The sequence below is a fragment of the Rana temporaria genome, chromosome 6 (assembly GCF_905171775.1).
Source record: "Rana temporaria chromosome 6, aRanTem1.1, whole genome shotgun sequence".
NCBI classification, from domain to species: Eukaryota; Metazoa; Chordata; class Amphibia; order Anura; family Ranidae; genus Rana; species Rana temporaria.
Window position 1 is genome coordinate 201,809,838 of NC_053494.1, and position 26,323 is coordinate 201,836,160.

The following is a 26,323-nucleotide window of genomic DNA, read 5'->3' on the forward strand; positions in this document are numbered from 1 at the left end:
GAGCTTGCGGTACCTGCCGCTGGGCTCCCACTGTGTGTGATCACAGCGGGAGCGGGTTTCTGGAGTCTGGCGGTGTGCGTGCGCGCCCCAGACCCGTAAGTGTCAGTTCACTTACTAGGTACATGATCTGGTGCAGAGCAGCTGCCCTGCCGCAGTATATCTACAACTGGCAGTCATAAAGTGGTCAAACTTTACGTTACCTTTTTTCATGTCTAGGCAAATGATGTCGTACATCCCAGGAGTCTTCAGGAGGGGAGGATGGGCTTTCTCAACTAAGCACACCCTCCTGTCTGCGTGCCTGAGCTAAGGGCAGGTGGATTCCAAGAAGTAAATGCTACTTGAATCATCTGCCCTTACTCAAGATGGCCGCAGCTGGAAATGCTAGAGCGGAGTTTTTTCAAAGTGATTTCTCAGCAAAATAAGACATGGAGATACGGATGGGCGGGGGAGTTTCCTTTGAATATTAAAAATGTATTAAATAGCGTTTTCGGCTTGTGCTGCTCATGTGTAGTGCAGTTCCGCTTTAATAAGCACCAAATTGGCTGGATGGAAGAGATCTCCTTCCATTTACAGATGTATCATGGATATTCCCTTTATCTTTTCATTGAATATTGCAGTAAATCTAGGTCAGAGAGCACTCTATAAATAGAGCCGGTGCTTTGCTTTGATTGCACAGCGTTAAAATGCCAAGCTTTTTTCAGCTTCATCGCCAGGTTTGTGGCCTCCTGACCTCCGCGGAATGCCTGGCGCGTTCTCCCATGTAAACCGAATAAACTGCGGTCTCTCCGCCTAATTAAATTTTCATCTCGGACACGGCGCCATCAATCAAGGCTATAAAAGCAGCGGCGTTGTATACCTGGAATCGGGAGAAATAAAATACTGGGGGTTATTTAAAGGGCAGCTACAACTTTAAACACATATAAGAAGACTTTTACTTTCAAAGACAATCCAGAATATAAGGAGGGTGATAAAAATTTCCCTGCTGCAGATTTTGTGTCTCTGCCTTGACCACACCGCCTTACCGAGAAACAGATAACTATTAGAAACAACATTGAAGGACAGCTTTATCCACTTAAAAGAGAAGTATGGGTTTGAGGGTTATTGCAGTTTTATACTTACTTTAGTGGATGCTGCATCTGTCCCCCCGGGCCTCTCTGCACTGAGAACCGAGCCACCAAACATCGCCGATCCCCAAGCGGAGAGCTGCTGCCTGTCAATCAGCAGCTCTCCTGCTCTGCTCCTCCACACTCATTGGAGTGTCGGGGATTGGCCGTTTCTTAGCGACTCACTGAGAGGCTGAGATGGCTATCAGTCCAGGCACCTTGACGGATCCAGACTCCCAGAGTCAGGATGATGCGGTGCCGGGACTGATCCTTGTGACGTCAGCAGAGAGCGGGTCACAGAAGCAGGGCCGCCATCAGGGGGGTACAGGCAGTACACCTGTAAGGGGCCGGAGGTCCCCAGGGGCCTGGATGGCAACCCCCCTTTTTTTTTTATTATTATTATTATTATTTTTTTGTAAGGGGTCCGGAGGTTCCCATGGACCCGGATGGCAACTCCCCTTTTTTTTATTTATTTTTTATAAAAAAGATATATTTTTTTAATATATATATATATATATATATATATATATATATATTTTTTTTTCTATTGAGGTCCCCAGGGGCTCGGAGGTCCCCAGGGCCCCGGATGACAAACCCCTATTTTTTTTATTTTTATTTTTTTTATATATATCTATTTTTTTATTAAAGGGCCCAGAGGTCCCCGGGGTCCTGGATGGCAACCCCCCTTTTTTATAAATGTTTATTTTTTTAATATATATTTTTTTAATATATATATATATTTTTTATTAAAGGGCCCAGAGGTTTCTTTTTTTATTGTTATTAAAGGACCCGGAGGTCCCCAGGTAATTAGCGGCAGCCCCCCCCCCCCCCCCCCCCGCTTCTCAATTTCAGGCGGCAGCACCCCCTTTTCCCCGGTTCTCTGCTCCAGGGGGCCCATGCCTGAAGCTGTGTAAGGGGCCCCATAATTCCTGAACGCGGCCCTGCACAGAAGTGCAAAACGAATTGCGTTCCTGTGACCCATAGGAGAAGCCCAGCCAAACGAGCCCAGGCTGGACTTCTCCTTTAAGGACCGGGCCTATTTTTCAAACTTGTTGTTTACAAGTTAAAATCTTACTCAGAACCCCCAAACATTATATATTGTTTTCAAACACCCTAGAGGATAAAATATCAGTCGTTGCAATGCTTTATGTCACACCGTATTTGCGCAGCGGTCTTACAAACCCAATTTATTTGGAAAAAATACACTTTTTTAAATAAGAAAACAGTAAAGTTAGCCCAATTATTTTCTATACTGTGAAAGATAATGTTACGCTGAGTAAATTGATACCCAACATGTCAGGCCTCGTACACACGACCGAGTTTCTCGGCAAAAAACAGCAAGAAACTTGCTGGGAGATATTTTTTTGCAGAGGAAACCGGTCGTGTGTACATTTTCGTCGAGGAAGCTGTAGAGAAACTCGACGAGCCAAAAAGAGAGCATGTTCTCTATTTCCTTGACGGGAATGGAGAAAATTGGCTTGTCAAGTTCCTCGACAGCCTAACAAGGAATTCGACGAGGAAAACGATGTGTTTCGCCAGTCGAGTTTCGCGGTCGTGTGTACGAGGCTTCACACTTCAAAATTGCGCAGGGCTGAAGCAATGTTTCCCCCCCCCCTGCCGCCATCCTGTGCTTCTCCGGGCTCTTCCGTCCCATCGGTGGCCCGGAGAGATGATCGCCGTCCGCCGGATGTGCAGCATAGAGATGACTGGTGGCCAGATGGTCACCAGTCATCTCTATGACCGTCGGAGGCCCGGGTACGATGTGATGACGTCACGCCCGGGCTGCCCATATGTAAACAAACTGCAATTGCGGATAGTAAGAATGAGATCTGTGAATTTTTTTTCACGATCTCATTCTTTCCAGCCTGAGGAGAGATGTGGGGTCTTATTGACTCTGCATCTCTCCTTAAAGAGGACCTGTCACACACATTCCTATTACAAGGGATGTTTACATTCCTTGTAATAGGAATAAAAGTGATCGGAAAAAAAAAAAAGTGTAAAAAATAAATAAGTAAGTAAAATAAATAAATAAAAATTAAAACGCCCCTGTCCCTGGTAGCTTGCGCTCAGAAGCGAACGCACACATAAGTCCCGCCCACGTATGTAAACGTTGTTCAAACCACACATGTGAGGTGTTTCCGTGTGCGGTAGAGCGTGTGCAACAATTCTAGCACTAGACCTCCTCTGTAACTCTAAACTGGTAACCTGTAAAAAAATGTAAAGCGTCGCCTATGGAGATTTTTTTTTTTTTTCACAAGAAAACCTATGGAGATTTTTAAGTAACATAGTTTGGCGCCATTCCATGAGTGTGCGCAATTTTAAAGCATGACATGTTAGGTATCTATTTACTTGGCGTAACATCATCTTTCATATTTTACAAAAAAATTGGGCTAACTTTACTGTTTTGTTATTTTTTTAATTCATGAAATGTTTACAAAAAACATTATTGCTCAAATACTCTGCAAGATAAAAAGTTGCAATGACCGCCATTTTATACCCTAGGGTGTCTGCTAAAAAAACATATATAATGTTTGGGGGTTCTGAGTAATTTTCTAGCAAAAGAATGATGATTTGTACATGTAGGAGAGAAGTGCTAGAATAGGCCCGGTATGGAGGTGGGTTTTAAAGCCCTGTATTGAAGTGGTTAATGTGAGATCTGGGGTCAAAAAGACCTCAGATCTCATATTTACACTTAAATGCAATAAAAAAATAATGTATTTTTTTATCTATATTCTGCTGCAGAGACCACTTTTATCTTAAAGCGGACATAGGTATGCTGCTGCCATAACAATGGTATTCAACGTCAAAATGCCGATGTATAACAACCACAGGCGGTCCGTAAGTGGTTAGGCGGAACTAAACTCTCTGTCAGGTCACCTGTGGCCAGATGACAGATGCACCCCGTTGGAGTCAGGAGTGCACCACAAGGTAGTGAACCCTATGCCAGACTGCTGCGGATGGACCACAGAGTGGATATGGAGGACAGTTCCACTGGAGCACAAACAGGGATCCCACAGGAAGCTTGAGCCCAAGATTCCTCAGGGCACGGAGTCTAAGATCCAGCTGGTATTCACCAGAGTCTCTAGTGGTGAGGATGGCCTTAGCTGCAACTGAATCCAGGTCACGGCCCCCAGAGTCCCCTAGGTCACGTTCCTTAGGGAGAGAGGGGAAGCAGCCACTCAGGACACAAGAGATAGTGAAGGGTTAAGCCAAGGTCGGGGCGACAAGCAGACAAGAACAAACAAGGGACAGGCCAAGGGTCAGAGTCAGAGGCAAACAGGAGTAGTCAGGGACCAGCCAAGATCGGTACACAGAGATAAACGTAGCACACAGCAAGCGGGGACCCAAACACACAATGCTTAACAAACAACGTTGATCAGCAAGGCAGACCTGCAGTGCACTGGTTAATATAGAGTTCCTGATATGGCCTGGGGTGAAGCCATACAGGGAGGAGAGATGATAAAAGCAGCCAAGTGAGAGGGTCTGGCCTCTAAGGTGAACACATGGAGAGGAAGGTAAGCTGCCAGACATTACTGCATATCCATGACATTCTCTCAACCAGCAATAAGTATTTTAACCCTTAAGTGATTGTAAAGCTTTCATTTTTATTTTTTTCCATAAAATAACATGTTATACTTACCTGCTCTGTGTAGTGGTTTTGCACAGTGCCGCCAAGATTCTCCCCTTCTCGGATCCCATACCTGTGGTCCTGGCTCCTTCCTCCTCCTGGGTGCTCCAACAGCAAGCAGCTTGCTATGGAGGCACCCAAGCCGAGCCACATGCTCTGTGAGTCAAGGTTCAGCACCACCCCCTCCATCTCCTGATTGGCTCACTGGCTGTGATTGACAGCAGTGGGAGCCAATGGCTCCCGCTGCTGCCAATAGCCAATCAGGAGTGCGAGTCCCCTGAGAGGCAAGGCTCTTGTGGACATTGCTGGAACGAGAGGGGGCTCAGGTATTAGGAGGAGCTGCTGCACAGGTTTTTTACCTTCATGCATAGAAACACATCTAATGTTCAGTGTCCTCCGAGTGTCGATGCTGCCGGATTATGTGAAACTATTAGAATCATTTTTTATATAATAATTGTTCTATTAAAATGTAAATGGCATCTGAATACCATGGTCTGGTTCTCCATTTGACTACTTGTCCTTCCCCCACTCTTTTTCCCTATTATTTTTTATATAATGTGTATAGTTTCGGAGGTACCCCGTCCTATATAGACTAATTGGTTTATTTTTTTGCCCAAAAATTAACAATAGTTTGAGATCCATCTTTTAATAATTTTCATTGCCTTGAGACTGTCCTTAATTTTAAAGGGTGCCTTGACTTAAGAAAGGTTGAGAATCACTGATCTAAATAGGTAAAAAAAAAAAGGGCATAAATTAATGACAACTAATCCAACTTTATTTTTTACTAACCTAACATCAATACACAAGATTTATTTGCTTGTTAGGTTCCATTGTGTTCTTTTTTTTTTCTAGGACGAGGCAAGAATGATGAAGGATGGAAATGTTTTCCGGGTGGTTCAGTCCAACTGCTGGAATCCTGAAGTGAGATTAAAAGAGATGGATCAGTCAGGTAAGAATTCTCTTCAGCGTACCTCAGAGGTTGTAGAGGGGTCTGCAAGCCATTTGGACCAGACCTTGTCATATTTACGGGGGAAGCCTCTGTTGGCATACGTGTCCTTGTAGAGGGGTAGCAAATGGACATGGTTGGTCATAGTGGTGGTGACCTGTGTTATGACTGTTAGAACATCCTCCCAGTATCCGACTATTGCTGGGCAGGTCCAGAAATTATGGGCAAAGTCACCAGGAGTTCCCCCACAGCGCCAACACTCGGGGGGCATCGTAATTCATTTTGTTAAACCTATATGGGGTAAAGTATGCCCGATGGACTATCCTGAACTGTAACAGCCTGTCACGTATGGAGACAAGGGAGCGGAAGGGGAAGTCCCATATGTCGTCCCGGTCGTCATTGTCAAAGTCTGGAATGTCTCGCAACCATCGATTTCTAAGCTTCTCTAGTGTGGGAAGGGAGTTCATTATCAAGTGCGAGTATAGCTGAGAGGTGGGTTTTTTTGTGCAAGCTGATCTGAGGAGGCCTTCCAGTGCTGATTGGACCACCTGAGGGGGAGAGTGGGAGAATTGGCTGCTGAAGGCGTGGGAGAACTGAAGATAGCAGAAAACGTATGACTGCGGAACATTGAAGTCAGAGCTCAATTTGGAAAGAGGGGCCAGGGTTTGGCCAGAAATCACCTGGGCCATGAGGTTCTGGTAGGATGTAGATGTGGTTTAGGGTGGGATTTAACCATAGAGGGTCTTCAGGAGAGACCACCGATTTGGGGTAGTGTTCAATTTGGAGAGCGGACCTCCAAGCACGCAGCGTAGTGGGCGTCAATGGATAGGGAACCCGAGGACCATGGAACAATAATAGCTAGATTCAGGTACATTGGAATAAAGTTACGGCGGCGTAGCTTAGCGTGTTTAGGCTACGCCGCCGTAAGTTAGCTAGGCAAGTAATGATTCTCAATGTACTTGCCTGCTAATATACGGCGGCGTAGCCTAAAGCAGGCGGGCGTAAGGGCGCCGAATTCAAATGTGTGTTAGGGGGGCGTGTTTAATGGTAATGAGGCTTGACCTTAAAGGGACACTAAAGGAATTTTTTTTTTTAGCTAAATAGCTTCCTTTACCTTGCTGCAGTCCTGGTTTCATGTCCTCATTGTTCGTTTTTGCTTTGATGTTGCTGTAATTCCTCTCTGTTTTGGACACTTCCTGGTTGCCTGTTTCCTGATAACCACAGTACTGGGAGATTTCTCACGGTGGTCACTAATCAAGGAGCTGTGTGTAAAACGAAACTGGATTGGTGCTGAGGAGTTTTAGACAAAGTATCACTGCTCTCTATTGGCTGACTGCCCTCTAGTGGCTCTCTGTACATCAGAGAACCAGCAAACAACAGCAAAAACGAAACTACACTGCAGGCACATTATATGATTGTTTTTTTTATCAATTTTTAATCATTTTTAAAAGGAATCAGTTAACTATTATGTCTCTATGCCCTGTAAACAGTCATTTCAGCTAAAAAAAATTTTTCCTTTAGTGACCCTTTAAGTTTTTGACGTTTCTTCGTTACTGCGCATGCGCCGGGCGCCTACATTTCCCAGTGTGCATTGCGGCTAAGTACGCCGCACGGGCCTATTGATTTAGACGTGGACATAAACAACATAAATCCCGATTTGCGGACGACTTACGCAAACATAGTAAAAATTTCTAATTTCGTGGCGGGAACGGCGGCCATACTTAACATTACTATTCCAACTAGGGCCCAGCTCTAACTTTACGCGGCCTATCTCTTACGCAAACGGCGTAAAAGTACTGCGTCGGCCGGGCGTACGTTCGTGAATCGGCGTATCCCCTCATTTACATATTCTACGCCGACCACAATGGAAGCGCCACATAGCGGCCATCCAAAATATTGCAATCTAAGATAGGACCGCGCAAGCCTTCGTATCTTAGATATGTTTAAGCGTATCTCTGTTTGAGCATACACTTAAACATAAGTCGGCGTAGATTCTGAGTTAGGTCGACTTATCTACTGATAAGTCGGCCTAACTCTACCTGAATCTACCTACAAGATTTTAAGAGCCTCTAGGGGAGTTCAACACTGCCACCTCTAGTAGGGTAGCGGGATTAATTACCTCTGGATTTAGCCACCAGACAGCTGTGTAACCAGATTCTGATGCCATCTTTAGTTCCTTCAGATGACTTTTTGAACTGCAGGCAGTCCCCCATTTCTGTTTTTTTTTTCTTTCTTGTGCCTGTTTATGATTGTTTGCTGTGTTGCTCACCCCTCATATGGATTGCTTTTGGATGTCATGACATATAAAGATTGTCTGTGTCTCTCAGTGGATTAGAAAAAAAGTCGGTTTTTTGTACGCAAAATAAAAAAAATTCTTTGGAGTCCATTGATGGACACTGGTCCAGGGTTGCCAACCGTCAGTAAAATCAGTGATGTCTGTCTGTAAATATCAGGGGCTGATCATTTGATATGCTGTTTTTACTTTTGTAAGTGTAAACCAGTGAAATTACTTGTTTATCAGGTTTTCAGCAAGAAATGTGCTCTGTCATTTTGGAAAAAAAAAAGAAATGTGCTCTGTCAATAAACCTTCCATTTTTTGTCAGTAAAAAATGCTGTATGAGGTTGGCAACATTGCACTGGTCCCATACCTCTGTGTTTATTCCCTGCTTTCTGTACGGTTTAGTTACAAAATTGAATCATGCTGGAGGGGTTATACTTGAGTGGCTTACATCATTTTAATACCAATGTCCAGTCCTCCTGTAATCCAGAGGTTAAAGACTCCATGGGGGTTATTTACAAAAGGCAAATCCACTTTGCACTACAAGTGCACAGGGCAGCCATCAGAAATTTTGGGGCCCCTTACAGTGAGGCTCCCTCTCTGATGGCACGGGCACAGCGTGGCTCCCTCTCTGATGGCACGGGCACAGCGTGGCTCCCTCTCTGATGGCACGGGCACAGCGTGGCTTCCTCTCTGATGGCACGGGCACAGCGTGGCTCCCTCTCTGATGGCACGGGCACAGCATGGCTCCCTCTCTCATGGCACGGGCACAGCGTGGCTCCCTCTCTCATGGCACGGGCACAGCGTGGCTCCCTCTCTCATGGCACAGCGTAGCTCCCTCTCTGATGGCACGGGCACAACGTGGCTCCCTCTCTGATGGCACGGGCACAGCATGGCTCCCTCTCTGATGGCACGGGCACAGTGTGGCTTCCTCTCTGATGGCACAGGCACAGCCTAGCTCCCTCTCTAATTGCAATGGTACAGTGGGCTCCCTCTCTGGCTTCCCCCAGCACAGTCCTCTCTTTTCCCAGTGTCCTGTAGCAGTCACTCCCTCAGTTTCTTCCTGGGTTCCAGACTTTCTCTCCCAGCAGAGTGCATGCTGGGGGCTGAAGTCTGCTGGTTGTGCACAACAATGGGGCAGTCAATCTTCTGGGACTGCATGTCCCACAATGCTCCACTAGACTCTAGTCTCTTTTGATTGGCTGCGTTGTGGCCAATCGGGAGGAAAACAGACCAGGCAAAGAACTAAGCGGCGAACCAGGTGAGAGCCGCTCTCTCTCCACTGCTGACAGGAGAAAAGAGGGGGCGAGCGGGGGAGATATACTGACGTCCCGCAGCTCGCCTCTCTCTCTTGTCACAGCTCCCTTCTCTAAAGCTCCCTTCTCTATAATCTTGACAGATTAATTTCATGTGTTGTTGCTGAAGGAGGAGCAGTCGGCACGCTGGGGCCTCTTCAGGGATGGACTGGCCATTGGGACTACAGGGAGTTTCCCGGTGGGCCGATGGCTCAGTGGGTCGGCTTCAGTGACAGTGGACCGCCGCCCCCCTCCGATCCTCTGTCTCTCCCTTCCCGCAGCGCTCACCTCCTCTCCCTTACCGCAGCGCTCACCTGGGGGAACAAAGAAGCAGGGGGAGGACCAGAGGAGCAGGGATGACGACAGAGGAGCATGGGGGAGGGGACAGACAGCTGACTCAACAGCTATGGCCTGGGAGTTTCTCATTTCTGCCTAATCTTGTCCCATAAGGGGGGGGGGGGGCACCGAACTGATTCTTTGCCCCAGGTGAAATAATGTCTAGCTTCCCCACTGGTACTGCCTATAAGAGTACCAGTACCAGCCGTTCTACTCTAATAAAGTAGAACAGCTAGTGAAGGGTGAGAGGAGGCTTGTGTGGCCGGGTTGGGGGGGGGGGGGGGTGCCGGAGTTGTCCGGAAGCCATGGGAGAGACCTGTAAAAGTGGGCCAGACTGGATGAAGTCCAGGGCCAAATTTTTGTCCCAGTCCAGCCCTGGGCCTCTTACAGGAGTACTGCCTGTACCCTCCTGATGGCGGCCCTGCAAGTGCAAACTACAAGTGCAAAGTGCCTTTGAAATTGCACTGAAATGTCACTTGGAAGTGCAGTCACTGTAAATCTGAGGGGTAGATCTGAAATGAGGGGAAGCTCTGCTGATTTTATCATCCAATCATGTGCAAGCTAAAATGCTGTTTTTATCTATCCTGCATGTCCCCCTCGGATCTACAGCGATCTTTCAGTGCAATTTCAAGTGCACTTTGCACTTGTAGTGCAAAGTGGATTTTCCTTTCGTAAATAACCCCCCGCCCCCCCTGTGTCCCTCAATGGATTCCAAGAAAAGGATATTACACTAAGTAAAAAAATCCTATCATTGCAATTAAATATTATATCACTGATAACCAATTACATATAAAATAAGACAAATACTTTTTCTCATGCAGGAGTAACAATGCAGGTGCTCTCAACTGTGCCAGTAATGTTCAGTTATTGGGTATGTATAAATTATATTTTGTATTTTTAATAGATTTGTGAATGTGATAGATTTCAAACTGTAATGTAAGACAGCACAGTAATATATACAGGGAGTGCAGAATTATTAGGCAAGTTGTATTTTTGAGGATTAATTTTATTATTGAACAACAACCATGTTCTCAATGAACCCAAAAAACTCATTAATATCAAAGCTGAATATTTTTGGAAGTAGTTTTTAGTTTGTTTTTAGTTTTAGCTATTTTAGGGGGATATCTGTGTGTGCAGGTGACTATTACTGTGCATAATTATTAGGCAACTTAACAAAAAACAAATATATACCCATTTCAATTATTTATTTTTACCAGTGAAACCAATATAACATCTCAACATTCACAAATATACATTTCTGACATTCAAAAACAAAACAAAAACAAATCAGTGACCAATATAGCCACCTTTCTTTGCAAGGACACTCAAAAGCCTGCCATCCATGGATTCTGTCAGTGTTTTGATCTGTTTACCATCAACATTGCGTGCAGCAGCAACCGCAGCCTCCCAGACACTGTTCAGAGAGGTGTACTGTTTTCCCTCCTTGTAAATCTCACATTTGATGATGGACCACAGGTTCTCAATGGGGTTCAGATCAGGTGAACAAGGAGGCCATGTCATTAGTTTTTCTTCTTTTATACCCTTTCTTGCCAGCCACGCTGTGGAGTACTTGGACGCGTGTGATGGAGCATTGTCCTGCATGAAAATCATGTTTTTCTTGAAGGATGCAGACTTCTTCCTGTACCACTGCTTGAAGAAGGTGTCTTCCAGAAACTGGTAGTAGGACTGGGAGTTGAGCTTGACTCCATCCTCAACCCGAAAATGCCCCACAAGCTCATCTTTGATGATACCAGCCCAAACCAGTACTCCACCTCCACCTTGCTGGCGTCTGAGTCGGACTGGAGCTCTCTGTTCTTTACCAATCCAGCCACGGGCCCATCCATCTGGCCCATCAAGACTCACTCTCATTTCATCAGTCCATAAAACCTTAGAAAAATCAGTCTTGAGATATTTCTTGGCCCAGTCTTGACGTTGCAGCTTGTGTGTCTTGTTCAGTGGTGGTCGTCTTTCAGCCTTTCTTACCTTGGCCTTGTCTCTGAGTATTGCACACCTTGTGCTTTTGGGCTCTCCAGTGATGTTGCAGCTCTGAAATATGGCCAAACTGGTGGCAAGTGGCATCTTGGCAGCTGCACGCTTGACTTTTCTCAGTTCATGGGCAGTTATTCTGCGCCTTGGTTTTTCCACACGCTTCTTGCGACCCTGTTGACTATTTTGAATGAAACGCTTGATTGTTCGATGATCACGCTTCAGAAGCTTTGAAATTTTAAGAGTGCTGCATCCCTCTGCAAGATATCTCACTATTTTTGACTTTTCTGAGCCTGTCAAGTCCTTCTTTTGACCCATTTTGCCAAAGGAAAGGAAGTTGACTAATAATTATGCACACCTGATATAGGGTGTTGATGTCATTAGACCACACACCTTCTCATTACAGAGATGCACATCACCTAATATGCTTAATTGGTAGTAGGCTTTCGAGCCTATACAGCTTGGAGTAAGACAACATGCATAAAGAGGATGATGTGGTCAAAATACTAATTTGCCTAATAATTCTGCACTCCCTGTATTTCTAAATAGCATTTAATTCCTATTTTGTTTGTCAGTACAGGCTTCTGAAGTATCCATTGTGGCACCTCTAGTGTTGGCATTGCTTTTTGAGATTAGAGATGTAAAATTTCTGGATATTTTAACCTCCCTGGCGGTATTCCCAAATCTGGCTTGGGGTAAAATTTCAGTACCATTAGCGGTATCCCCGAGCCAGACTCGGGATCGCATCGCAGTATCCAGGCAGGGAGTTACTTACCTTGTCCCCTGGATCCTGCGATGTCTCCCCGCTGTGTGAGCGAGATGTCTCCTCGCTCGATTCACACAGTGCCCGAGTGCCGCCGAGCTCCGTTCCCTGCGACGTTACGACGCACGGGGGCAGAGATCGGTGCCAAATTCAAAAAAATAAAAACACAGTATAGATACAGTATACTGTAATCTTAGAGATTACAGTACTGTACAAAATAATTACACATCCCCTTTGTCCCTAGTGGTCTGTCCAGTGTCCTGCATCCACTTTTATATTATAAATACTGTTTTTTCTGCCTGGAAACTGTGGATGGTCCATAGCAACCAAAAAGTGTCCCTTTATGTCAAAAGTGGTTTTAGAGCAGCTAGAAAACAGAGATAGTAAATTAGAATCACTTGCAGAATTGAGCGATAGCGATTTGTGGGGAAATTCGTCATCAAACACTGAAAGTAATGACAGCGACAATTCTGCATGTGAGCAAATTTCAGTGTTTTTAATCAGATATTTTTTTATTGAGTTTCCAACATACAAAACATACTTTTTTTTTTAAATACATTACAAAATTTTACAGGGTACATTTCATCACAGGAGATTTCGCATATCTTTCAAAGCATACGTGTCTACATAGCACCTCTATATTCTTCAACTCTATCTTAGGAGCTTATTTACCTCACCCTCCCTTCTCACCTGTTCATTCTACTCCCTCCCAATGGCCACTACGTCTCTGTCCCCAAGAATTCTACTTTGCATCAACCGCGTTGGTGCTAGACTTGGGGTATCCAGCCAGGGGCCCCATATATTCTCAAATTTCCCCAGGTTGCCCCGATGCTTAAATGTAAGTTGTTCCCTAACGAGTGAGTCCTTTACCGCTATTATCCACTCTGCATGTGTGGGGGCCAATGCAGAAAGCCATTTCCTAGCGATAAGTTTCCTGGCCAAGAATAGGGCCCTTAGAATAGCAATAGAAGTATATGGCATATACTTTTCTTCATCTAACCACCCCAACACACACAATTTAGGGTCCATAGGTAGTTGAAGATTCCATATAGCATTAACAGTGGCCATCACCGCCCCCCAATAGCGCTGCAGCTTCGGACACCTCCAAAGCACTGTATTCCAGGATTTGCTTATCTTCAGCTGAGAGAACTTGCAATGAGTCTCAGAAATCTTTGATTAAGGTCTATATGTTATATAGTTTGAATACCATGTCATAGATATAATTATCATTGTAAAAGAACATATTCCTATTTTTCTGGGGGAAAACAAACAAAAAAAGGCTTTGAAAAAAATGGGAAAAAATATTTTGTTTCCCCACTTTTTCAGTTTTTTTCTGGGTCTTCCCATCTCTATTTGGGATGCAGGGATCATGTCTAAAGTCAGGATTTCCATAGAAGCTCAGAATACTCCAGGGCAATAGTGCTTCAGTGTTTCAAGATGATAGAGGATTTATGTTTCATACTCATCTTAGTTTTAGGAGGTTTTATGTTTCAGAACATGCTATGGATTTCTGAGCTTCCTTCCTCTTAATGTGAATAAGATGTTCATATTGCAAGAAGATAATTCAAGATGAATTAAAGTGTATATAAAAGTGTTAATCTAAGTTGTGTCAGGGCTCACCAGAAAGTATCAAAAAGTAACACTAATGCCGCGTACACACGATCGCAAATTCTGACAAGAAAAGTTTGATATGAGCTTTTTGTCAGAAATTCCGACAGTGTGTAGATTCCATCTGACTTTTTCTGTCGGAAATTTCCGACAGCAAAAATTTGAGGGCTTGTCTGTATGCAATTTCGGCACAAAAAAAAACATGCATGCTCGGAATCAATTTGACGCATTCTCGGAATCACTGAACTTAATTTTTCTCGGCTCATTGTTGTGTTGTACGTCACCGCGTTCTTGACGTTCGGAATTTTGTGTGACTGTGTGTATACAAGACAAGTTTGAGCCAACATTCCGTCTGAAAAAAATCTTTCTTGTCGGAATTTCCGATCGTGTGTACGCGGCATTACACTAACAGTTCATAAAAACAATCTATCCAGTTCAAGCAACAAATATAACCGCATATGTATAAGAAGGTTATGGTATCCATGTAGCAAAGAAAAGGTATTACAACCCATGGATAAAGGATGCTGCACACCCCTGATAATACTTGAAGAAAAGGAAATTTACCCCTAGGGGCTTTGTGTTGCAGCAAGATATAAAGAGATATACAAATTTTAGTAAAAAAGTAAAAGTTTATTAGAATAAATATAGTTATCAAAAAGAGCCCCAAAAAAAAATAATTGGGACTCAGGATACCAGCACCCGTTCATTTACATTTATGTTTGGGTGGAGGTGTCCTCTTCATGTCTGTATATACCTTTTACTGATTTACTTGCATGTATTCTTTTTATAGAACCTATGGCTGCATTAAAAATATTGCTCCCTGAAGAAGACCGCTACTGTTAAGGTCGAAACGCGTAGGGGCTTATTCGCCCATAGCGCTCACATGTATACAGTACTGTTCAATTTGTTATTCTGTTACTATTTTTTGTGATTGATCCTTTTGTCTTTGATCGATTATTTTTGTCATAGCTCATATCCTGAGTCCCAATTTTTTTTTGGGGGGGCTCTTTTTGATAACTATATTTATTCTAATGAACTTTATACTTTTTTACTAAAAATGTTATATCTCTTTATATCTTGCTGCAACACAAAGCCCCTAGGGGTAAATTTCCTTTTCCCCATGGTATCCATGTAACCTTATCTTCTAACATTGTGAGTTTTCTCGGTACAGGCCAAGCCCCAGGACACCCTGGATCTGTCTCGGTTCCTCAATGATGACTTGGCAGCTGTGGTTCGGAAGTATCCAGAGAGATTTGTAGGGCTGGGGACACTCCCTATGCAGAGTCCAGAGCTGGCAGTAGAGGAGATGCATCGCTGTGTAAAAGAACTTGGGTTCCCTGGTGTTCAGATTGGATCCCATATCAATCAGTGGGACCTGAATTCACCTGAACTATATCCCATTTATGCGGTACGTACAGCCTGGAATCATATCCACAGTGGCTTTTTTAGACAACTTCTGATACTATCTGATGCCCTGCTACTGTATTAGTACATAAGGGCAAGCATCACTCATGTACAAGTGTCACCTAAACAAGGAAGACGTCAACATTGGCCCATAGTTCTGGCACGACTCCTTGACTTTCCAATCTACAAAGACGGGTTCCATTTTATGGGTACAAACAAGTGGTCACTGCCCCCACATATCACTGGTCACTGCAGCAATGAGCATTGGATAGGCAACCCAAATAAAAAAATTAATACATTTTAAAGCTCAACTTACCGATCAGCTTGTGACCAACCGAATTGACCTGTCCAACAGGGGCTAAGTTGCACACATTTGCAAATAAATGCGTACGCCACAGAGCCCCGGCAAAGCACTCCATTTTGTGTGGACCTAAACTCTAATTTCTGTTGGGTAGATTCAGGTAGGGGCGCGCAATTTTAAGACGGCGTAGCCTAGCGTGTTTACACTAAGCCGCCTTAAGTAAGAGAGGCAAGTACATGATTCTCAAAGCACTTACCTCCTTACTTAGGGCGGCGTAGTGTAAACGCGGCGGGCGTAAGGGCGCCTAATTCAAATGGGTTGGAGGGGGGCGTGTTTAATGTCAATGAGGCTTGACCTCACACTTTTGACGTTTTATGCCTACTGCGCATGCATTTCCCAGTGCGCATTGCGGCTAAGTACGCCGTACGGGCCTATTGATTTCGACGTGGACGTAAACGACGTAACTCCCGATTCGCGGACGACTTACGCAAACGACGTAAAAAATTCGAACCTCGTGGCGGGAACGACGGCCATACTTTAACATTGTTATTCCACCTCATAGGTGGAATAACTTTAGGCCGCCTGAGGCCTTACGGAAACGGCGTAAATCGACTGCGGCGGACGGGTGTACGTTCGTGAATCGACGTAGAAACTAATTTACATATTCTACGCCGGCTGCAATGGAAACGCCACCTAGCGGCCATCCGAAAAATTGCAATCTAAGATAGGACGGCGCAAGCCGTCGTATCTTAGATATGTTTAAGCGTATCTCTGTTTGAGCATACGCTTAAACATAGGTCGGCGTAGATTCTGAGTTAGGTCGACTTATCTACTGATAAGTCGGCCTAACTCTACCTGAATCTACCTATGTGAGTCTCCAACAATGGAGACACATGCATTAAATGGACAGGTGTTCGTACTGTTTCCCCTCTTACTATATATAAATTTAGCTTTCCCAATCGAACATACACCCTTAAGGCCTCGTGCACACGATAGGTTAACCAGAGGACAACGGTCTAAAGCATCGTGTGTGGGCCCCATAGGTTATTTAACTATAGGTTAGAAAAAAGCCAACTTGCTTTAAAATTAACCTATGGATTCCTAACCGATAGGTCAAAACCGATCGTTAGTAGGCACAAAATCCACGCATGCTCAGAATCAAGTCGACGCATGCTTGGAAGCATTGAACTTCGTTTTTTTCAGCACGTCGTTGTGTTTTACGTCACCGCGTTATGACACGATCGGTTATTTAACCTATGGTGTGTAGGGGCGACGGACCATCAGTCAGCTTCATCGGTTAACCTATGAGAACGGTCCTTCAGACCGTTGTCCTCTGGTTAACCCATCGTGTGTATGAGGCTTCACTCGGTCTGTCTTGACAGTATGGTCACCTGCTGACTGGGCACCATCCACAGGGAGCTTAACTCTTCAATAAGACACAGAAGGTCAATCCCACTCAATTTTACTTCAACTAATTTCAGTACAGAGGATGTTTATCCAGTCCTTTGAAGTCTAAGCCAAGCCATAGATTATGCTGTCAGTGTTGATGGGGGAATCCATCCTGCCAGCAAAGAGTGTGGGGAGCCTCCTCTTCTGATAGAACACAATAATTTGTGTTGTCGACTATAGACGGGAGGCATTAATCATTCAGGAAAAGCAAACGGCAGGCTGGTTCATACAAATTGACTGATAGATCAACTTGTGCACAACCAGGGCGACCATACCATAGATTTGTCTCGTCCCTGCTGAGCCGGACAAATTTCGATCTGTGTATGGCCAGCTTTAAGCGGAGTTCCACCCAAAAATTGAATTTCTGCTTTTTGGAATCCCCCCCCCCCCCCTCTTGTGTCACATTTGGTACCTTTCGGGAGGGGAGAGGGAGCAGATACATGTCTATTCCAGGTATTTGCTCCCACTTCCTGGCATAGATAGCCGCAGTAGCCGCGGCTATCTACATCATGTCCAGCCCCTCCTCCGCCCCCCCCTCTATCCTCTGGGAGACACACAGGTCCCAGAAGACAGCAGGGACCAGTGAGGATGCACAGCGTGACTCGCGCATGCGCAGTAGGGAACCAGGCTGCGAAGCCGCAAGGCTTAACTTCCTGATGCCCCTACCAAAGTTGGCGGCACCTCCACCCGAGAGCTGAGGGACAGATCAGATTTGGGTGAGGACATCGCGGGCGCTCTGGACAAGTAAGTCTCCAAATTTTAAAAGTCAGCAGCTGCAGTATTTGTCTATCAATTGTCGTTGACCATTTTACACCTAATATATTATTATTAATCTCCTGCATATAGAAAACTGGTGGAAAACAACCACACATAATGTGCTCACACAGATACAGGCAATGTAATAACGTGTCTGTAACATTTTTTCAGGCGGCTGAAGAATTAAACTGCTCCATATTTGTGCACCCCTGGGACATGCCAACCGATGGCAGGACGGCAAAGTACTGGCTTCCCTGGCTGGTGGGTTAGTAATGATATCATACATTTCTTGGGTCATTGGGTTTCAATGATTTATAAAATGTCAAGTGAATGATTTACTCAAGGAATCATTTATATTGCTTCGGTAGTGGCAATTACTCCACATTCCAAGGGCACAGAATAGAATGGCATGCCACCCATTGCACACAACTCTCTGTAGGTGGGCAGGTGATTACATAATTAGACAGTTGTTAGAAGTTCAGGCACTTAACTTCAAAGGTATTGGAGGAAAGGGCACAAGGTAAAGGTAAACAACGAATTTAACAAAAAAAAACAAGAAAAAAGCAAAAAAGAAACAAACAAACAAAAAAAAAATGAGCAGACTTGATGGACTACTTTGTCTTTTTCTGCCGTCACATTTCTATGTTTCTATATAATATACATTCCTATCTGTTTACTAAGACTAGCAGTAAAAGGATTAACATTAATTGGTGTTCCACTTTAAGATAAGATAATCTTAGAGGTCCAGAAGTGGCGGCTGGTGTTTTTTTTGTTGGTTGGCTCCGGTGTCCTCTGCTCCACCATGGTGGACCCGATCTGGGTGACGGGCTGCGGGCTGGGGCTCCATTGTCCCCATCTTCATCACGGCGGCTTTAGCCACGCATCTCCTCTCTCCTTCTCCTAGGCGCTAGGTGTCCAATAGGATCACCTGGTGTTGTGTTTTGTTGTCCCCTCCTGTCAGAAGAGCGCTGGTCTTTAACCACTTGCTTACTGGGCACTTAAACCACCTTCGTTCCCGGAGCAATTTTCAGCTTTCAGCACTCTCACACTTTGAATGTTAATTACTCAGTCATACAACATTGTATCCAAATGAATTTTTTGTCCTTTTTTTCATAGAAACAGAGCTTTCTTTTGGTGGTATTTGATCACCTCTGGACTTTTTATTTTTTGCGCTATAAATGAAAAAAGGCGGAAAATTTTGAAAAAAAATGAATTTTTCTTAGTTTATGCGATAAAATTTAGCAAAATATTAATTTTTCTTCATAAATTTTGGCCACAATTTATACTGCTACATGTCTTTGGTAAAAATAACCCAAATTAGTGGATATTATTTGCTCTTTGTGAAAGTTAGAGAGTCTACAAGCTATGGTGCAAATCATAAAAAAAATATCACACCTGTTGTACCGGTGCCTATCTCATTTCTTGGGGCCCTGAACACGCCAGGAAAGTACAAATACCCCCCAAATGACCCCTTTTTAGAAAGTAGACATTCCAAGGTATTTAGTAAGATGCATGATGAGGTTTTTGATGTTGTAATTTTTTCCCACAATTCTTTGCAAAATGAATATTTTTTTTATTTATTTTTTTCCCCCTCACAAAATTGTCATTGTAATAGGTTATTTCTCTCACATGGCATGTGTATACCACAAATGACACCCAAAAATACATTCTGCTACTCCTCCTGAGTATGGCGATACCACATGTGTGAGACTTTTTTACAGCCTGACCACATACAGAGCCCCAATATGCAGGGAGCACCATCAGGTGTTCTAGGAGCATAAATTACACATCTAACTTGTTGACTACCTATTACACTTTTGAAGGCCCTGGAGCACCTGGACATTGGAAATGCCCACAAAGTGACCCCATTTTGGAAAGCTAACACCCCAACGTATAATCTATGAGGCATAATGAGTCTTTTGAACGATTCATTTTTTTCCAAACGTTTTTGGAAAATGTGGGAAAAAAATGAAAACGCATTTTTTTTACGCAAAGTTGTCCATTTATAAGATATTGCCAACACATAGCCTGTACATAGCAAAAATTACACCCCAAAATACATTCTGCTACTCCCCCTGAGTATGGCGATACCACATGTGTGGGACTTTTTCACAGCCTGGCCACATACAGAGCCCCAATATGCAGGGAGCACCATCAGGTGTTCTAGGAGCATAAATTACACATCTAACTTGTTGACTACCTATTACACTTTTGAAGGCCCTAGAGCACCTGGACAATGGAAATGCCCACAAAGTGACCCCATTTTGGAAAGCTAGCACCCCAACATATAATCTATGAGGCATAATGAGTCTTTTGAACGATTCATTTTTTTCCAAACGTTTCTGGAAAATGTGGAAAAAAAATGAAAACGCAATTTTTTTATGCAAAGTTGTCCATTTATAAGATATTGCCAACACATAGCCTGTACATAGCAAAAATTACACCCCAAAATACATTCTGCTGCTCCTCCTGAGTATGGCGATACCACATGTGTGGGACTTTTTCACAGCCTGACCACATACAGAGGCCCAACATGCAAGGAAGACCAACCGGTGTTCTAGGGACACATAGCATACACATGACAAGAATTACACACCAAAATACATTATGCTAAGCAAAGGGTAAACAAAAAATGTACCTGTGGTTTTAGTAGCGCAGTTGTCCACGGGATGATAGCACTGGTCCAGGCAGCAGGCAGGGACTTGGTCAGCAAAAGAAAATGCAATTGTCCAGGCAACAGGCATGATGGCATAGGTCCTACAGGCAGCAGGCAGAAGTAGGGCCTCGTTCAGGACAGAATGGGGACAGGGGTAGAGGCTTCTCCCACCCAAATCTCTTTGAAGCCTCCGGGCAACCAGACCCTAATCTAGAATGAGAAAACAAAAACAATAGTTTTCTTCATCCAGAAAAACAATTCTGGAGCCCCTCACATGTGAGACCCCTGTGCTTTGAATCCCACTAGTCCACTGGCAGGGTAAAAGATCAGTCCAAGAGGCAGGCAAAAAGAATGGTCAAACGGTCCAGGGTCAGTTCCAGATCAGGCAGAGGTATAAACAGAATCGGTAGGCATAAGCGTGGTCAAATAACAGTCCAGGGTCAGTTCCATATCAGGCAGAGGTATAAACAGAATCGGTAGGCAAAAGCGTGGTCAAATAACAGTCCAGGGTCAGTTCCATATCAGGCAGAGGTATAAACAAAATCGGTAGGCAGAATCGTGGTCAAATAACAAGCCAGGGTCAAATACAGAGCAAGCAGAGGCATAAGGGGTGTAAAGGTAAATGGCAGGAAGTGACTAATAATTTAGTAAGGAATGATAACGGCGGAAACAGCCGTCTATGCAGAGGCCTGGTTGGGAAGGGCATTGGGCACAATAAAAACGGGTGTCTCTTCTCACTCCATCTTTGGAGCACACCCGGCATTTTTTTGGGGAATTTCGGCCTGTTGGTCCGGGAGGGATTTTATCTGGGAAGTGGCGCTCGTAGAGTCGGCTTACCACATCGGATCGAATGGTTGCTGGTGGGTTGCTGGTGTATAAAAGGGCAGTGGTGATTTCCTCCTGGAAGTAAAGGTAGGATTTGGGTCTTGGAGTGGATTTTCGATATAATACGTACGTGTTGTATATGGCCAAATTGAATAAGTAAATTGAAACTTTTTTATACCACTGGTATGATCGTCTTGTGGAAAGGTAGGGCTCGATCATTTGATCATTGAAATCGACACCCCCCATGAACTTATTGTATTCGTGGATACATTTAGGTTTCTGGATTTGCCCATTCCTCCTTCTGATGGTAACGCATGTATTGTTGTGGATGGTAGAAAGCACGTACACATCCCTTTTGTCCCTCCATTTCACGGCCAGAACTTCCTCATTGCGTGCACTCGCCGTCTCCCCTTTTCTTAGCTTCTTGGTGACGAGGCTTTGAGGAAAGCCCTTCCGGTTCGACCGTACGGTGCCGCATGCGGGTGTCTTCTTTCTATACAGGTTTCGGAAAAGGGGCAAACTTGTGTAGAAATTGTCCACATACAAGTGGTAGCCTTTCTCCATGAGCGGGTTTAGGAGTTGCCAAACAATTTTCCCGCTGGTTCCTATGTAGTCTGGGCAATTAGGGGGGTGTAGCTGGCTGTCCTTTCCTTCATATATGTTGAAGGCATAGGTATATCCGGTGGCACGGTCACATAATTTGTAGAGCTTCACTCCATAGCGGGCCCTTTTGGAGGGCATAAATTGCTTTATGCCGAGCCTGCCAGAAAATTTGACAAGTGACTCGTCAACACAGATGTTTTGGTCCGGGGTAAACAACTGGGGGAAAATTTGGGAAAAATAATCTAGTAGTGGCCGAATCTTATAAAGTTTGTCAAAATTTGGGTCATCTCGGGGAGGGCACTGGGTATTGTCACTATAGTGTAGGAATCGCATGATCATTTGATATCTGGACCTGGGCATTTTTGAGGAAAAGACGGGCATGTGGTATATGGGGCGTTTTGACCAATATGAACGTACTTCGTTTTTGTGGTTTAGTCCCATACAGAATACGAGGCCCAAAAAATTTTTAAACTCTTCCAATGTAAGGGGTCTCCATTGGAAGGGACGGGCATAATAGGATGTGGGGTGACTGGAAATAAATTGTTGGGCATAGAGATTGGACTGGGAAACAATTGCGGAAAGCAAGTCCTCAGTAAAAATTAAACTGAAAAAATCTATTGGGGCAAAATTTTCTGTGTCCACTTGGACTCCTGGCTGGGCAGTGAAAGGGGGAATGTTGGCTTCTCCTGAATTAGGAGGAAGCCACAATGGGTACTGAAGGGAATAGGGAAGGCTGGCATGGGACCTACTGGTACGTGACCTTGCTTGACGAGGTGTTGCGGTTCTGGTGGATGGCACAGCGGTGCTGGTGGATGGCACAGCAGTGCTGGTGGATGGCACAGCAGTGCTGGTGGATGGCACAGCAGTGCTGGTGGATGGCACTGCCTCCTTAGCAATACGCCTTCGTCTGGCGGGCGGACCCTCTTCCTCCTCTTCTTCCTCTTCTTCCTCTTTCTCCTCTTCTTCCTCTTCTTCCTCCTCTTCCTCATCTTCCCCCTCTTCCTCCTCTTCCTCATCTTCCCCCTCTTCCTCCTCTTCACTGCTAACTATCGGCTCATAGTCAACATCAGATCCGGCGTCTGACCTTGCGGAGGAATCCGAATCGCAGAGCTCCCCGTTGCTCTCGTCGGCCGCAATAATTTCGTATGCCTCCGTAAGTGAAAAAGATCTTTTAGCCATGACAAAAGATGGCACGTGGCACTGATGACACTGACAGGTGGCACTGACGGCAAATGGGACTGGCAGATGGCACGGGCAGATGGCAGATGGCACTGATGGCAGGTAGCACTGATGGCAGGTGGCACTGATGGCAGGTGGCACTGATGGCACTGATGGCTGACGGCACTGATGGCACGGGCAGATGGCACGGGCAGATGGCACGGGCAGGTGGCACTGGCGGCAGGTGGCACTGATGGCAGGTGGCACTGATGGCTGACGGCACTGATGGCACGGGCAGATGGCACGGGCAGGTGGCACGGGCAGGTGGCACTGGCGGCAGGTGGCACTGATGGCTGACGGCACTGATGGCACGGGCAGATGGCACGGGCAGGTGGCACGGGCAGGTGGCACTGGCAGGTGGCACTTTTGGCAGATTGCACTTTTGGCAGATTGCACTTTTGGAAGATTGCACTTTTGGCAGGTGGCACTGATGGCAGGGGCAGGTGGCACTGATGGCAGGGGCAGGTGGCACTGATGGCAGGGGCAGGTGGCACTGATGGCAGGGGCAGGTGGCTCTGATAAATGCACTGGCTGGTGGCACTGGCTGATGGCACTGGAAGGTGGCACTGGAAGGTGGCACTGGCAGGGACTGTGGGTAGTGTTTGTGTCACTCACTGTTTTTTTTTTTTTGACTGTAACGATGGATACACTGTAAAAGGCTTTCTCTCCTCACACGCGGTCTGTGTGTAAGGAGAGAAAGCCGGCGATGAGAGATGATCTCATTTGTTTACATTCGAGATCATCTCTCATTGGACGGCTAGATCGAATGCTGAATGGCCGCTGTGATTGGCCATTCAGCACGATCTGTGATTGGCTGTGTCCGAGGGACACGGCCAACACAGTTTTCTGCAGAAGCGCGATCGCGGGGACGCGCTTCCAGCAGAGAAACGACAGGCCGTTTAAAAACGGCCACTTGGCACTTCAGGTCCGCGCTGCAGACGTATTTTTACTATAGCGCGGATCTGAAGTGGTTAAAGTACATGAGACCGGATCGCTCTTACTGTAGATTGCATTGCACTGTACACACACACAGCACCCCCATCTCCTCCAAAGGCTGCTCAGTGCTCACCTCCCAGCAGCAACAAATTTGTATAGGGGGCGGTGTGTGTACAGTGCCATGCGATCTACAGTAAGAGCGATCCGGTCTCATGTACTGTAAAGACCAGCACTCTTCTGACAGGAGGGGAGAACAAAACACAGCACACCTCCCGCTGGCACTTCTTCTCTCACCGCTCCAAGCTGCCGTCTCCTCATTCCAGCTGTGAGTGTGGGCAGAGAGGGGGCGGGGGAGGCAGCTCAGCAGCGGCCAGCCAGGGGGGGCATAACAACCCACTCCGGCATCCCCTAAATCCAGCCCTGTGTCTCTCACCTAGCAGCTGAAAGCCGTGGGAGCGAGATGGAGAGAAACCGACTTTGAGTCGCTGTCATTCTTTATTCTCTGCTCCACCAATCCTCCTGCTGTCTGGGCCCCTTGTGTGCCCTGGCCCCCTACAGGAGGGCTGGTGGTCCCCCCCCTATCAGCGGCCCTGCACTTACCTCCTTTGTTGCAGTGGATTTGCACAGTGCAGCCCCAATCCTCCTCTTCTCTGGTCCTTCTTCTGTGATCCTGGCCCATCACTCCTGGTCAGTGCCCCCACATAGCAAGAAGCTTGCTATGGGGACACCTGAGCCCAGTCACAGCTCCCTGGGTCCATTCAGACATGGAGCCACGACTTGGCCCTGCCCCTTCTCCCCCCGGATTGGCTAGATGACTTTGATTGACAGCAGTGGGAGCCAATGGCACAGGGTGCAACTGCACTTTGCAAAGTGAACAGTCTTTTTGCCTTTGGTAAATCAACCCCATTGACTGAGCATTGTCACTGGGACAGGAAGTATGTTACTGGCAGGTAGACACGTGCAATTCGTTAAGTTCCAACTTAGTTTTTTAACGAATTTTGACAAATTCATTAATTACGAAATGTCCAAAATTCCAAATTTTTCAATTTCTGAATTTTCGGATTTCTAAAGTTTCAAATTTCCGAATATTCGAATTTCCGAAATTTGAAAAATTTGGAAAATTCTAAATTCGTAAATTTTAAAATCGAAAATTCGGAAATTTGAAAATTCGGAAATTTTCTAAAACTCTAAAATTCAGAACTTGAAAGTTCCGAATTCGTTGACAAAATCATTAACTCTTTTTTGGAAATTTTGGAAATTCAGAATTTTGGAAATTCAAAAATTTGCATTTCAGAAATTCCAATTTTCGGAATAACGAAAATTCGAAAATTAGAATTAGAAAATCTGAAAATTTTGATTTCCGAATGTCAGAATTTCGGAATTCCCACATTCCAAATTTTAGATTTTTCAAATTTCCGAATTCCCGAATTCCGATTTTTCGAATTTCCGAATTTTCGAATTTCCAGAATTTCTGAATTTCTGAAAAAAGCTAAAGAACGAATGAAACGAAAATAAACACATTTTTCGGCAGTGCACATGTCTACTGGCAGGATCCCCAGGTGAAAATAAAGGGAACACTAATGCAAACAAATCTAAGGGCTGGAAAGCTGCGATATATTACATTGTTGTTTTTTTTCTAATTTTTTATTTTTAAGAGAACAGGGCCATTTACAAGTGACCATGCTGTAGTGGAAATACATAACAGAACTTACAGAGTCCAAATTCCATTACAGTAACATAGGTCAGAGAGATATGACGAATAGACCAACCTGGTCAGTCATAAAAAAAAAGGAAAAGAACCGAAAACCAATAAATGGCCCTTAACCCAAAGGGAGCAGGGGATACATTGGGTCTGATATACAGCAGCAATGGGATAGGCATGGAACAATAAGTGGAAAACAATTGTGATAACTATAATTTGATTACTTTTTTGTAGGCATGCCAGCGGAAACAACCACCGCCATTTGCAGTATGATTATGGGTGGAATATTCGAGAAGTTCTCCAAACTTAAAGTTTGCTTTGCCCATGGAGGTACGAGGTTTACTCATTTTTGACCTGGTTCCCTCTAATACAAATGATTGTATACATATTACTGGGTGGTAACACTTAAAGCGGGAGTTCACCCATAAAACATTTTTTTCAAAGAATGCCCTTAGATGGATGCTCGTTTTGTCTAGGGGAATCGGCTAGTTGTTTTAAAATATGATCCGTACTTACCGTTTTCGAGATGC

At 44.9% G+C, this 26,323-nt stretch overlaps 1 protein-coding gene across 1 annotated transcript in view; it reads left to right on the plus strand.

The window, feature by feature from the left end:
- Positions 1 to 26,323, plus strand: part of ACMSD (aminocarboxymuconate semialdehyde decarboxylase) — a 67,828-nt gene that overhangs the window by 23,172 nt on the left and 18,333 nt on the right. The window contains exons 3-7 of the mRNA XM_040358090.1: positions 5,584 to 5,680; positions 10,408 to 10,457; positions 15,115 to 15,351; positions 18,025 to 18,118; positions 26,028 to 26,123. Of these exons, the coding sequence (XP_040214024.1) occupies positions 5,584 to 5,680; positions 10,408 to 10,457; positions 15,115 to 15,351; positions 18,025 to 18,118; positions 26,028 to 26,123 (574 nt within the window). The remainder of the gene's footprint in view (positions 1 to 5,583; positions 5,681 to 10,407; positions 10,458 to 15,114; positions 15,352 to 18,024; positions 18,119 to 26,027; positions 26,124 to 26,323) is intronic.